The 13,724-nt window shown below is 39.5% G+C and overlaps 1 protein-coding gene across 2 annotated transcripts in view; it reads right to left on the bottom strand.

Moving 5' to 3' along the window:
- The window catches only part of EPHA7 (EPH receptor A7), a 286,870-nt gene that overhangs the window by 263,328 nt on the left and 9,818 nt on the right, over window positions 1–13,724 (bottom strand). For both annotated transcript variants that reach the window (XM_015412827.1, XM_015412826.1), the window contains exon 3: window positions 10,469–11,138. In XM_015412827.1, coding sequence (XP_015268313.1) covers window positions 10,469–11,138 — 670 coding nt within the window. The remainder of the gene's footprint in view (window positions 1–10,468; window positions 11,139–13,724) is intronic.

The following is a 13,724-nucleotide window of genomic DNA, read 5'->3' as shown; positions in this document are numbered from 1 at the left end:
ATTGGTCCAAAATACAATCCCAGAAACAGAGCCAATCCCAGAAACAGAGGTTCCCAGCCACATGCCCCTTTGTCTTGTCTTTTGTTTGTTTGGTCCTGGAACCTTAGAAGGGCAGAGGCAGACCCTTCCCTCCAATTAAAGAGGGGGATGATTGTTAACTGCAATTAGTGTTTGGCTTATGATTCTTTCCCCAGCCAATCTTGCTACATTCTCCTGTGTTGTAGAATACTTCCTAACTGTCTGTGCTTCCATCTTAAATTTGTAGAAGAAAATTTCTTTTTAGAAAATGAGGACAAAGAGGGACTGCTCTGCATAAAAAAGATCCTGTCCACCTTAGCCCGATAAGCTGTGCAAAGACTCTGACAGCCCCGGAAGGAAGGAAGGGAAGAAGAAAGAGCAGCTGGGAAAGGGCCAAGCTCTCCTTTTAGAAACCTGCACACCTAACAGAAGTGGAATTGGGACCACCTTTTCCAGTATTATACTGGGAAAGTACCCCCTTACTGGGATTTCTCGAGTAGTGGTGCTATCTCGGTTCTGATGTAGCTAGGGCTGGAGGAGCCCAAATTGGATAAAACTTTCCTCTATGAATTCTGCCTCATTAGAGCCTTAACTCAAGCACTGAGCCCAGAAGCATTAGGCAAGAATGAGCTCTGTGCCTGAAGGGGACTCTGGTATATTTAAAAGGCTGTGACTCTGTTTAGGATTGCACTGGCAGGTTATGTTTGGTATCTCATTCAAGAATGCAGGCTTATTTAGGCTACCCACCTGAATACATTTAGACACACTAGATCTCCAAACATCAAGCTTACAAGTGGAATAAATCTTTAAATCTCGCCAGCCAGTTAATTGCTAGCTGCCAGAATGGAATGCTGGTTTTCTTACTGTTAAATGGCTTTTATTTAAACATGTACTCTTCAGACAGTGCACAAGAGGCTCCTGGTTGATAAACATGGTAATGTTTTTTAATGATATTATGTCATGTCAAAGTACTTGGATTTTATAGTAGCCACTTCATTTGCTGGATGGTCACTGAAAGCAAAATTATCAAATGACTTCTACATTTTGCCCCAGGAGACAGAAAGAAGATGCAAAGACCATAAATAAGATTTAATGGGCTGCAACTTTATTAGATTAAAAATCAGATCTTACTGAAAGGTTCTTTAGGCTTACGCTACACTGGTTTCATGTGCACAACTTACTAAGCAGCTTGTTTGTGTATATTCTCGGAGTATGTCCATCAATCAACCTCAATATTCCCGTAGTTCCATTTTTTGACTGGTAACAAGCTGTATGACATCCACTGAATTTTAATGAATAATGAATACTATTGCCTTTTCTTAAATGCATGCAGGGATCCCAGCTGGGGGGGGGGAGGGAAGGGGGAATCAGTACAATGCCACAACTATTAACGTCTGCATTCCGCCTGCCATCTAGTAGGGCAATATTTCTGGTTCTCTCAGCCTCCCTGAGATTTCAATTACCCCCAAAGCAATAATGTCAATGAAAGCAGAGCTGGTCTAGGCCACCTAAAAATGATTATCACTGATAGCCTGCCTACCACCCATAACAAACTACTTCTGCTCCTCTCCCCATGTAGGGATTATAAGAGACTGTATTAGGATATCTTGCTTTAACTGAGAATCAGAATCTTCAATACTACAGACACAGCCAAAAGAGCTACTAATTAAATACCCACTTTCCCATGAAAGATCACTGGGTGAGAGCTTTAATACTACACACACAGCCAACAGAGCCACTAATAAACCTCTGTGATACCCATTATGACTTGTAGATTGCAATTCTTTCAAGCTGTATGGCAAACTGCATGAAAATGTCAGCTATCCTAACAAATGAGCAGCTTTCTATGCATACTGCTAAGCTAGTTGCTAGTCAGAGTCCTACTGAATTCCTTTCATGCATCTTTTTATATTAATGAGGATGTGAATCTGCCCATGACCTCTGCTTGATGGTAGCGGCTGAGTATGCAGGGAACTGTCCTTGTTGAATGGTAAATGATGGGGGGGAGGACCCTGTTATGGTGTTGAATTCTGGCAGTTGAAATAGCTGCCCCCACCATCTAATGCATGTACAAGGTGAAGGTGCTGCTCCAATGTGCTTACTTTATGTTATTTTGTAGATAAGCCTTGATTATTATTGTCTCTGCTTGTTTTGTTTTTAACTTGTGATCTGATATAATATGTCTAATTTTTATATTTTGTTCTTTTGTAAACTGTCTTAGCCCTGACCTGAGTGACCCATGCTAGACTGGTCTCAGCAGATCTTGGAAGTTGGCCTAGTTATTATTGGGATGGGAGACTACCAAAGAAGTCCAGGGTTGCTATGCAGAGTCAGGCAATGCCAAACCACCTCTGAATGTCTCTTGCCTTGAAAATAGGGTCACGGTAAGTCAGCTACAACTTGAGGGCAGTTTCCACCATCACCAAACTGCCTCAAGGTTTTGGTTGGTTTTTTTAAATGTGGAAAGGTAGGATAGAAATGTGTGGAACAAATGAACTCTAGTAGCACTTAGCACAGCCAACCACTTTCTTAGCCTGCATCTGTTCTGGGAACTGTTAGTCAGCCTCAGTGCATATACCATGCACAGGGTTGTCAGCTTCGGGTTAGGAAATACCTGGAGATTTTGGGGGTGGAGCCTGAGGACAATGGGGGTTGGGGAAGGGAAGAATGTCATTGGGGTATAATGCCACAGAGCCCACCTTCCAAAGCAGCCATTTTCTCCAGGTGAACTGATCTCTTTCACCTTGAGATCAGTTATAATTTCACCTGAAGATCAATTATAATTCCAGGATATCTCCAGCCACCACCTGGAGGTTGGCACTCATAAGCAGCCCACTGCACACTTGGCCACAGCCTGGGTCCACAACAATGCATGTTCAGTGTAGTCATCATTTCGTGGTGGTTGACAAGTAATGTTTTTATCCCTTCCCTCACCAATACTACCACTTCATGTATGCACAGGGCAGGCTAATCAGGTCCCAAATTTACAGCAGTTAATTTGTATGGTCCTATGAAACTTGCTGCCCTTGAAGGATCAAGTCAGAGTAACTTCAATACTATGATCGGCATATATTTTCACCATTTGGCTCCTTGAGCTTAATGAAGTGAAATCTTAAAGAATTTTCATATAGCTTACAACAGATGGCTGATTTAAGTCCTCTCACTTAAAAAATCCTTGAAATTCTTATTTTATATGTATACCTGTTTAACTTGTATTTTTGTACTAATTTCAGTTTCATTTTAGTCTAATTTTAAGAAGAGACCGAATCACAATTTTTAGTATTTAAGGAATAAACATTTGTCAAATATAGAAGAAAAAGTCTCCATTTCTGAGAAGCAGCTACAACTATTCCATAGTAAGCCACACAGAGAAAATCCATTTGGTCTACTTCAGCACATTAATTTGAAACAGTTTAATTCATAACCTTTCAGGCTTAATGACTACATGTCCACATTCTATGAACATCTTATTGGTTTTAATCATCTAGGCTACCATTCTAGTTCAGGACTTGCACAATGGAAGGAAAACATTAAGAGCATGTATTATTAATACAAAAAGTGAGAGAGCAATAATTGATCTTTACACTATAGTCTTAAGTGGCAATAAATATAAGAGTAGCTTCAGACCCAGATAGAGATCAAAGAGAACACAATTTCCATGGTTTCTCAGGTAAAGGAGACGCATATTAGAATTCCTGAGCTAATCAATACAAATGGACTGACAGGTGGGTGAAAGCAACTGAGTGATTTTTCCATGAGGTTCGGAATGCTACATCAATGATACACCATGCAATGCTAAATCCATGCTACATCCATCTATGAGGTTTGGAATGCTACACCCAACCATGCAAATATTCATCACATAAATCTTTTATTCTACACTCCACACATGGAATACTTACACACTTCCATGCTTAGATTTTCACCCCCACCGACACCACCAAGTTTTTCTCCTACTTTGCTTTTGGCTTTTGAATATGTTAAGGCATTTCCTCTCATGGCTTCATGCACAGAGATGGACAGTTACACACACACATTGATATACTATATAAACAAGGCCTCTAACGATGTATGTGATCTCACTAGAATTTCTACAAAACTGTTGTAAGAAAATGTATGAACGAAGCATTCATATCACTTGAGCATAAAAAATCTTCCTTCTGGAGTCTTTGTTCCTTTGAACCAAGTCTGGCCCTAGCTGCTCCAACTGCTTTCCCAGTCCTAGCGTTAATATTCCACACCTTATATTTAAATAAACTTGCAAAGAATATGTTTCCAGTCTTTGGCATGGCTCCAGCACAACATTTCCATGAACAGACCCTTGAAGCATGATTTTCTCATCTCCCCCCTCCCATTGCAGCCCAAAATGCCTCCAAAAGTGCTGTTCTAGAGGCCCAGGAGCAGCATTTGGGGTTGCAACTAGAGTAGAGAGGTGAAAAAAATGAACTTTGAGGGCAGAAGTCTTCCGCCTATGGAAATGTGGTGTTGGATCATAGCCATTTCTTGAAATGAATGTCAAAAAGCTCCTACTGTAGCTGAAATGTGTTTTGAATGTGCATTTCTGCATGCAATGGAAATTGCAGTAATTACAATAAATGCTGATTCCAACAGAGGAAATGCACATTGAAGTCAAGGATGTAACTCTCTTAGGATTCCATTGTATAGTTCTGCATACACTTTCACTATATTAATGACTTTATTGCCAAGAGGCAATAGTTCTATGTGATATGGAGAAGAAAGAACACACTTTTTGAGAGGAAATCGATGTACTTAAGTAGTCTAGAGGGGTCTACAGAAGAGAACTCATACTCACTGAAGACAATATGCAATACACAGTCATGCCCCTTCATCTGCTTCAAATCCCTGTAGCAATGGCTGGGCCACCCTCTGGCAAGATGCACAGCACTGCTCTGCAGCAACAGTCTAGGCCAAGATTAGTTTTTGCAGCGATTCTCTAAGACATATGTAGAACTTAGAACTTCACCATAACTAACCTTAAATAAGAGTAATAGATCCAAAGCCAGAGGTCATTTCGGGGGGATCGCGGGGGATCGTAATTCCCCTGGGTGAGGTACGGGGGGCGGGGCACATGACGAAGCCCCGCCCCCTGCTTCCGGCCGCCCTGCTTCTGGCCCTCATTCAGCCAGGAGGAGGCAGGAGAAGAGGGAAGGTAAGTTGCTTCCTCCCTGCCTCTTCCCACCCCTGCCTGCCTGGGGCCAGGGAGGGCCTTTGCGGGGCTTCCTTGCACTCCCGCCGGCCTTGCAGGTCCACCGCCGGGCCCCTCATGGGGCTCGGCAGTGCAGCTGCAAGGCCGGCGCCAGCAGCCGGGACCGTTGGGGGGGGGGTGTGTGGCCTTATGACACACTTCTGGTGATGTCAGGGGGTGTGTCCTTATGTCACACTTCCGGTGATGTCAGGGGGTGTGGCATATGCTAATGAGTTATGCTAATGAGTTCCCCTAGCTCTTTTTCTACGAAACAACCCCTGTCCAAAGCCAACATATGTGGTGAGCATGCAAGGTAAGGAGTGATGCTATCCCCCTCTACACTCCCAAATGTGCTACCCGGTACACCATGATTAGATGTGAGAACTAGTCGAGAAAAACACCTTTCAAGGGAAAAACAACTTCAAGGCAAGGTTTTCTGGACCTGGTTTGAAAGACAGTTTGGGAACAGTTGGGGGGGGGATGTGTGGCCTTATGACACACTTCTGGTGATGTCAGGGGGTGTGTCCTTATGTCACACTTCCGGTGATGTCAGGGGGTGTGGCATATGCTAATGAGTTATGCTAATGAGTTCCCCTAGCTCTTTTTCTACGAAACAACCCCTGTCCAAAGCCAACATATGTGGTGAGCATGCAAGGTAAGGAGTGATGTTATCCCCCTCTACACTCCCAAATGTGCTACCCGGTACACCATGATTAGATGTGAGAACTAGTCGAGAAAAACACCTTTCAAGGGAAAAACAACTTCAAGGCAAGGTTTTCTGGACCTGGTTTGAAAGACAGTTTGGGAACAAGATACAGGAAGTGTGTTACACTAATGCTAACACATCGGGTTTATGATGGTCTTCCACAAGTGCCACTACAATTACCACAATACAAGGTATTAAAATAGTGTACATCAGATTACTATGATACCCTATCCTTCTTCCCTCCTTCAGAGGCAAGATTTTCCCTCTGTTTTTCTTTCCCTTTGCTGACTGAGCTGCCCTAGTAATGTCTTTCCTTCTTTACTGAAGAACTCTGGCTGCCCCACTCTGTCACAGTATGATAGTTTGGCTGTTGGCTCAGCCCAGGAACCTGATGGAAGGGTCAGGATCCCGCTTTAACTTAAATCACTGAAAATGGCACTTGCGGCATTTTGAAATTCAAAATTAACAAAATATTTTATTCAACGTAGAGGGGAAAGGTCAGTTGAAATCAGGGTTTGAAATTTCTGAGGTAAAATCACTACATGCACAGACTTTACTTCTTATGTTTCAGGCTAATGAGAGTTTAGGCTATGCACAGTTACTTAAATGTTTATGTTGAGATCCTTTTGTTCCAGAGTTTTCCCAAACACTCTAGGATACTTTGAGTATTCTCTGACTCTTTTGGTTTCCAGAAGGCTGGTACACTCTTTACAGTACCCAGAACCCTTCTCTTGAAACACCAGTACTCATCTTGAGTTTTTAACTGTCTCTTAAGGTCTACAAAGGCAGTTTCTAACCACACCAGACCAGGGATCTCTCCACTTTTCAGAGCTATTTTCCTGTTTTGACTGGGTAGAGAAATTCCTTCTGTCACAGGAAGATCTATCCCCTTTCTCTGGCCCAAACAGGGGTCTCCATCTAACTACCCACTCATCCTTGCCAATTTCCCCCAGTTCTCCTGTCTGTGCTAACCTGCTCTCAGTCAGGGCTGAATTCCAAAACTGTCAGTAGACTCTTCTCAGCTAGGGCTGAAATCAGACTGAATTCTCCTCAGCACCCAGTTCAGAAGTCTTTCTCTGGTCAGCTGACATTAACCAATCAGATCTCTTGCAACAGCCTGTCACTCAAGGCTCTCTGGCTCTGTGAAGAATTAACCCTTCACAGTCCTTTATATGTTTACACAGGACTTCTAAGCTTTTCAAAAGTGCAGTCTATCACAATTACTTACTTAGTAATGCTTCACATATGTTAACTGTAAGTATTAAAGTGAACTTCTGAACTTCCCTTTGGATTCTGAACACTCATGCGACAAATGGAAAAGTCTTATTCTAGCATCAGAGAGTAACTGTATCAGTAAAGAAATAGAGATGGGAGGACACTTGCAAGGAAGAACTAGGAGGGAAGTACTGTCTTGGCCAACAATTCCTTCTCAGTTTTGCCTTACAAACATGCCACCTCCCAACTGCTGTTTCTTTTTACTTTGAAACCAGAATTAAACCTAACTGGGGAGAAAATTAGCCACAGAATAATATCTGCAGAGGAAAATCATGACATGGAACCTGCACTCTTGTATTGTGGAGGGGGAACAATAAAAAAAAATGTCTGTGCCTATATGGGACATTGCAATCCATAGTGTATCACCTCATAGTGGAGAGGTGATAGGGTATGCCTGTTTCTACAGCATCAGTGTATGAGTCAAGCCACAACCACATTTTACCCAAATGATTCCTTTTTGGCCTGCAGTATCCTGCAGTTCTTCATTTAACACACTGGCCATATGCACTAAGCCATATTTAACTCTATTTTAATGAGTAAATGAGAAATGCAAGTTGTAAACATATCTTTTGTTACTGTGACACTCCAAACCAGGAATGTTGTGTTGTATTACATTACATTACAATTAGAAATGAAGGTTAACACATAACCATGTAATGGGGGAGGGACCCTAACCCTCTCTCCAGATAATTAGTGTTATGAAGCAATTAAACAGAAGAGTGGATCAGTTTTGCTTGTTCTGGAAGTCTGAATTTTCAGACACAATGCCAAATTAATTTTCATATAGATTTCACTCAGACTGAGAAGTGCTTCTTAGCAAATGAAATATTATATAGCTGTGTGTGAGCAAATGGATATTATTTCCCTTTTTTAAATAACACAGACCATATGGAATATGGATTATATCAGCACCTCTCAATGTTTCCCCACCTTCCTAAAAAAAAAAAACCTTCCCTCATGAATTTAACCTAACTATAGTTCCTCTTTAAAACACACACACACACACATTTAAATACCACATAAAAATGCATATGGTGAGAAAGTATTCTCTGATATTTTTGTAAATAAGAATTAGGGTTTTTAATGCTATAACATGGCATATACATAAAAGTACTAAATAGGAATTTGTACTGAAAAAAATTAAATGTATTTAATTTTGATTGCTTAAAAAGCAACTGGTAAAAACAAAGGCTTTTCAACTATTGAGACCATGTTTATACAAAACATTGCCATGTAAATGACCAAATGATAAAGGCTCCAGTTAGATGTGTGCAAGCTCATAAACAACTTAGAAGATATGATTAATTTTATTTAAATTTTCCTCAAGAGTTTTGCTACTTTGTGCTTCCATGAATGAAGCTGTACTCTTTCTTCTGTGTACAAAACAGACACAGAAAGCTACCACCTAACCAACATAAGTGGCTACATACATATGCCTAACGTTATATCACACTTATTTAAAGCAGATCATGCATTTCCAGAAGTGTGGGTACTAAATTCAGGCCTTGACTTTCTTCCTCAAAAAAGGTTAGCATTTCAAACTAGAGTTTGGTCCTACACAGAGATCTTGTTACATCCAAGCATGGTGACTTGGGGCCAATGTATTCAGGGTCAAGGTGCCAAAACCTGCACTACAAACATTAACTTTTGGATAAATATCTAGGAAAGGAAACTATAGGGTTCAGCCCAAACTGATTGTAGGATGGAGTCCTTAAAAATATTAAAGCCATGCATGGGATAAGAAATCACATTCCAGTTCTGTTCTTGCGTGATATGCCACAAAGCCCAACAGTAACAAATATATTCAACTCTGGTAATATAATTATATTCAGTTACAGTTTCTGTCAAAGTAAATGTATCACTCTGCTAGCTATATTATAAGTCACCACATGGTTGATCATTAATGCTTTCACAGCAGAAAATCCTGACTATCTGACTAGAACAGCTGACTAAAAGACATTAAGTCACTCCATGTTCTCCCAACATCAAATAGCTTAAAAGCTTTAACTCTGGAGCTCCCTATTCTCTCTCAGTTCTCTTCATATACAGATTCCTTGACTATAGATCACAAATGAAATTTCAAATTTTTACACAACTTTTAAGATGTGAAGCAAAAATATTACAAAATGAACAACTGGATCACTTCCAACATAACATATTCTCTTAGCAGTTGCTTTGGAAGCAAGCCAGACAAGAGAAGTGTTCTTGAAAATGAACACCCAGTTACACTCAAGCACAAGTTACAATTTAATACCTTTATCAAGATCACAGAAGTCTGAAATTTAGAGACCCAATTAACAATTTACTTGAATTCTGATTACCAAATACTGTTTTTAACCAACCACCTTTAGTTTTTAAACTATTATTCTTCTCCACATTTGAAATACAATTACTACTATTATTTTTCAAGCTGCTCAATTCCAAGTAAATTAAAAAATTAAGTTAAAAGTAAGACTTGATGGAGAGATAGAGTACTTTTGAATAATTCTAATAGAACCATGCAATACCTGATGTCATCTCCCTTTTAAATGCATTCATTCTTGTTCTCTCATTTCTCAATGTTGTAAATGCTGTCCAGTCATCAAAGTCAATACCACTTCAATACTGTACAAAAACTATCAGCGTAAAGCTTACAGAAAGACAATGTAACATATCCGTATTTTAGAAATGTAAGTATTCAATCAAACCTTTTAAAAAGAAAACATCAGATCTAGCTATGGATGTGGAGATATCCATACATAATGGCACTTCCATGTCCACATTCCAAGTCCTCCTAAATCCCATGTTGCTTTTCAGCTGCAAGTCACAAATTACACTCCTCGGTTAGGATTCTGTATCATTTCCCATAAATAAGCCAATAAATATGAGGCTAATGGAAACCAGGAAGTTATTGGTATCAGCTCTGCGAGCTAAGATTTTCCCAAGCATAGTCAGAAGAACCACAAATAAGGAATGCCTTCGTTATACTATCTCTATGTAAAATATCAATATGTAAATTCACCTGCATTGTTTGTGTGTGCAAAATACCATTAAGAAAGATTATTCTGCATAGTATAATACTGTTTCAAAACGCAAAATCCAACTGTTGACCATCCCCGAATACAACTGATTTATGCTTGGTTGATTTAAGTGTGAAGCATATATTTCCCCAGGCTCATGGCATCAAAGTGGATAGTACAAAATTTTCAATCAGAGATAATTTTTTAAGACAGTACAAAGCAATTTCTACAGAAGGAAAATATGTAAAGTATTATACTACTTACGTTCACATGTGTCCCCTTTTTGCTGAAAACCAGCTTTGCAGATACACTTTCCAATAGGTACTAACCACTCTCCCTCTGCACTACAGTGCATTCTGGGAGAGTTCTCAGCCTCCTCTTCCGCACTGCTGACACAAGTTCCTCGAACTTCAACTAGAGAAGAGAACTCTGAGCCAGTCACTGTATCTGGAAAAATAGCTAAGTTCTCAATAATAGACCAGCACTTCTTGTAATATACTTTGACAGAAACCAAAGCAATGCAGGCACCTACATCCTGGAATGCCAGGTAGAATCCTTTTTTGGACAGAGGTCCAATCTCTCTCACCTCTGTGTTAAGTTTCATTTTTCTCTCCCCAAGGTCACCCTGGGTAAAGCTTTCATCAGCTGCAATAGTATCTATTTTTACATACTGGTTTTCTCTGATACTCCTGCCAGTGTCATAGTCTGTTTCATAATAATGCAAGTTGAAAGTTTCTTTACATGTGCCCAGGACTCCAGGAAGGCTGTTACAATCCCTTAGAGTAAATTTCAGTTCTACAAAAATCCTTTGTGCATTGCCTTTTGCAATCCAGTTAGTCCGAAGCCAGTTATTTTGGTTAGGTTCCATGACTTGGCATACCTGGTATGTTCGTATAGGTGTGTAATTTTCATCCAGTCCACTAATTTCTTCCCACTAAAACAAAGAAATAGCAATGTTCATTTTTCTCATATTAGATAAACAAACTGTTTTTATTGTCAAACAAAAGATCAACTGTTTTCATCTTCCTTAGCCTTAAAAATATGATGAACTAAATAATGATGAATCATCAGTCTGAACCAAATCCGGGGGGGGGGGAATCAAAGGTGTGATGCAGTGCCTAATATACTGAGTGATAAATCAAGATATTAACAAACTAAATCTTGTCTGGCATTAACCCATTAGATCAGGGGTGTCGAACTCATTTGTTATGAGGGCTGGATCTGACATAAATGAGACCTTGTTGGGCCAGGACATGTGTGTCATAAAATGTAATGCCAGGTAGCAGAGATATAAACTTTATAAAGGACACAAACACAAATGGGTTTTTTTTACTTAAAATAAAAATGCTTAAAACACTAGCAATCTTGCAATATTTTGTTTATTTAACAGTGTCTGATAACTGACACCTCATGCTCTGAATTATTGCATCAAAATGTCTGTGCTCTTGAGTATGCTGTTCAGGTGTATATCTGTAAGCCGCAAACCTACGATGACACAGCAGCAGAACTGGAAGAAGAAGCAGATGACAGCCGGTTTCACTGTGAGCCTGATAGAAGCCCTTCAGGGGCCTGATCCGGCCCCCAGGCCACATGTTTGACACCCCTGCATTAGATGGTCTTAAGGACGTCATTCACACCAGCTCCAACCAATCTGGAATTTGAGGGTAATAATACTAACCTATATTTATGAGAATGAATGTCATAAAGACTAAAGCAAGATAACATATGATACATATTTTGAAAGCTCAAAAACTATATAAATGCAAAGATATTGTTATACCGTCTTAGTGCAATTTGTATCAATACCAAAAGGAATGCTGCTATTGTTTCCACAGGCTGTACATGCACCTTAAATTCGAGAACATTTTTCTTACATTAATTTTGGTTTATGAGTGGAGGACCAGTCCTGACTTGGATCCTGGCCTTTGAAACATGTACAAGTTTCCTCAGTTTTCTAAAGCAGCATGTCAGACACCATCACAAGACTATGATCAGGAAGAATTTAAGGAGCCCTGTAGAGTACATGAAAGTTCCACATGTAGCCCTCTGATTTATATTATTCAAAAAAGCCAAAGGTTCAGAATCCATATGATACAAAGAAGTTATGTTCAAGTCCATGGAACTACTCAAATAACTGGATTTTTTGTTCCTCAAAGTCTACAGGAACCTGAGGTGTAAAATGCTTCAGAAAGATACAAATCTATTTTTAAAAAGACCCCAATAACAGCAGTTACATTCTGTTGTGCAGACGTTTCCCTGCAAATTCCTGTGAAAAAGGAAATGTTCAATGTGCGCATGGAAACAGTCAAAAGAAAAGACTGCTTCACACAAAGAGTGATTACAATGTGGAATTTGCTACCAGAAGAGGTAGGGATGGCCACAGGAATAAACAGCTTTAAAAGGGGATTAGATAAGATTCACGGAGGATAACTCTATCAATGACTACTAGCCATGATGACTAATGGGAACCTCAATATTCAAAGGCATTAAGGAAGCAACATCAGGGGAAGGCCTTGGCCTCTATGCCCTGTTGGTGGCTGTCCAGAGGAACTGGTTGGCCACTGCGTGAGACAGGATGCTGAACTAGATGGAATACTGGTCTGATCCAGCAGGACTCTTTTTATATTTTTATGAAAATACATAGTGGGGGTAAAGAATAAGTTCCTTCATGGGAAAAAGAAAACCCACATCTATATAAGGCTTTCTAAAACTCGTGGTACATATACATTAGTAAGCAAATGCTAGAACCTGCCAGTTTATCAACAGCAACCCTGTTTTTCTACTTCTGTGTACATTAAAATATTGGACAGAAATGGAATACTTATATATATAATTCTGAGTGCTTAAAAATGTTCAGTCCTCAATTCTTTATGACTATCTAATGATCAGAAATAGAAATAACCTTTTTAAAAAAAAATTATGGTTGTTGAGCAGTTTGGATTAAGAGAAGAATGTTCTGCATTCACTTTTTAAAATTCTAATAGCATACCACCTTTTTTTATTTACACATTCACCTTCTTTTATTTACATATTCACATGAGTTCTTCATCTGCCTTTATTAAAATAATCTACACTTCAGTAAATGATAAATATTATTTGTATGAACAAAGGCTTCCAGTTTAGGAATAAAGTTACTTAGATTGTAAGTACAGGAGCCTTGGTAAGAATACAAGAGAAAACAAAGCTGGATGGCCATGCCAAACCAGCAACCCCAAAATAATATTCTGATAGTAATAAATCAAGAAAATGAATTAACACATTTACAGTCCAATCCAAATGGAGTTACTCCAGTCTAAGCCCACTGAAATCAATGGGCTCAGACTGGAGTAATTATGTTTAGGATTGCACTGCAAGTGTGGAATACATCACATGTGCACAACTAATGAGTACACCACATGTTTGTGGTACCAGAAGATAATTCTCATCTCACTTGGTTACAATAATATACCACTTTGTTATCGTGGATAATGTGAATTCACTCTTTTCTTCTCAAAAAGCAGTATAATAATTTACATCAGAT

The sequence above is a fragment of the Gekko japonicus genome, unplaced genomic scaffold (genome assembly GCF_001447785.1).
Source record: "Gekko japonicus isolate JY-2015 unplaced genomic scaffold, Gekko_japonicus_V1.1 scaffold1111, whole genome shotgun sequence".
Lineage (NCBI taxonomy): Eukaryota > Metazoa > Chordata > Lepidosauria > Squamata > Gekkonidae > Gekko > Gekko japonicus.
Note: the sequence above shows the minus strand (reverse complement) of the source record. Positions and strands in the feature narration are given on the sequence as shown.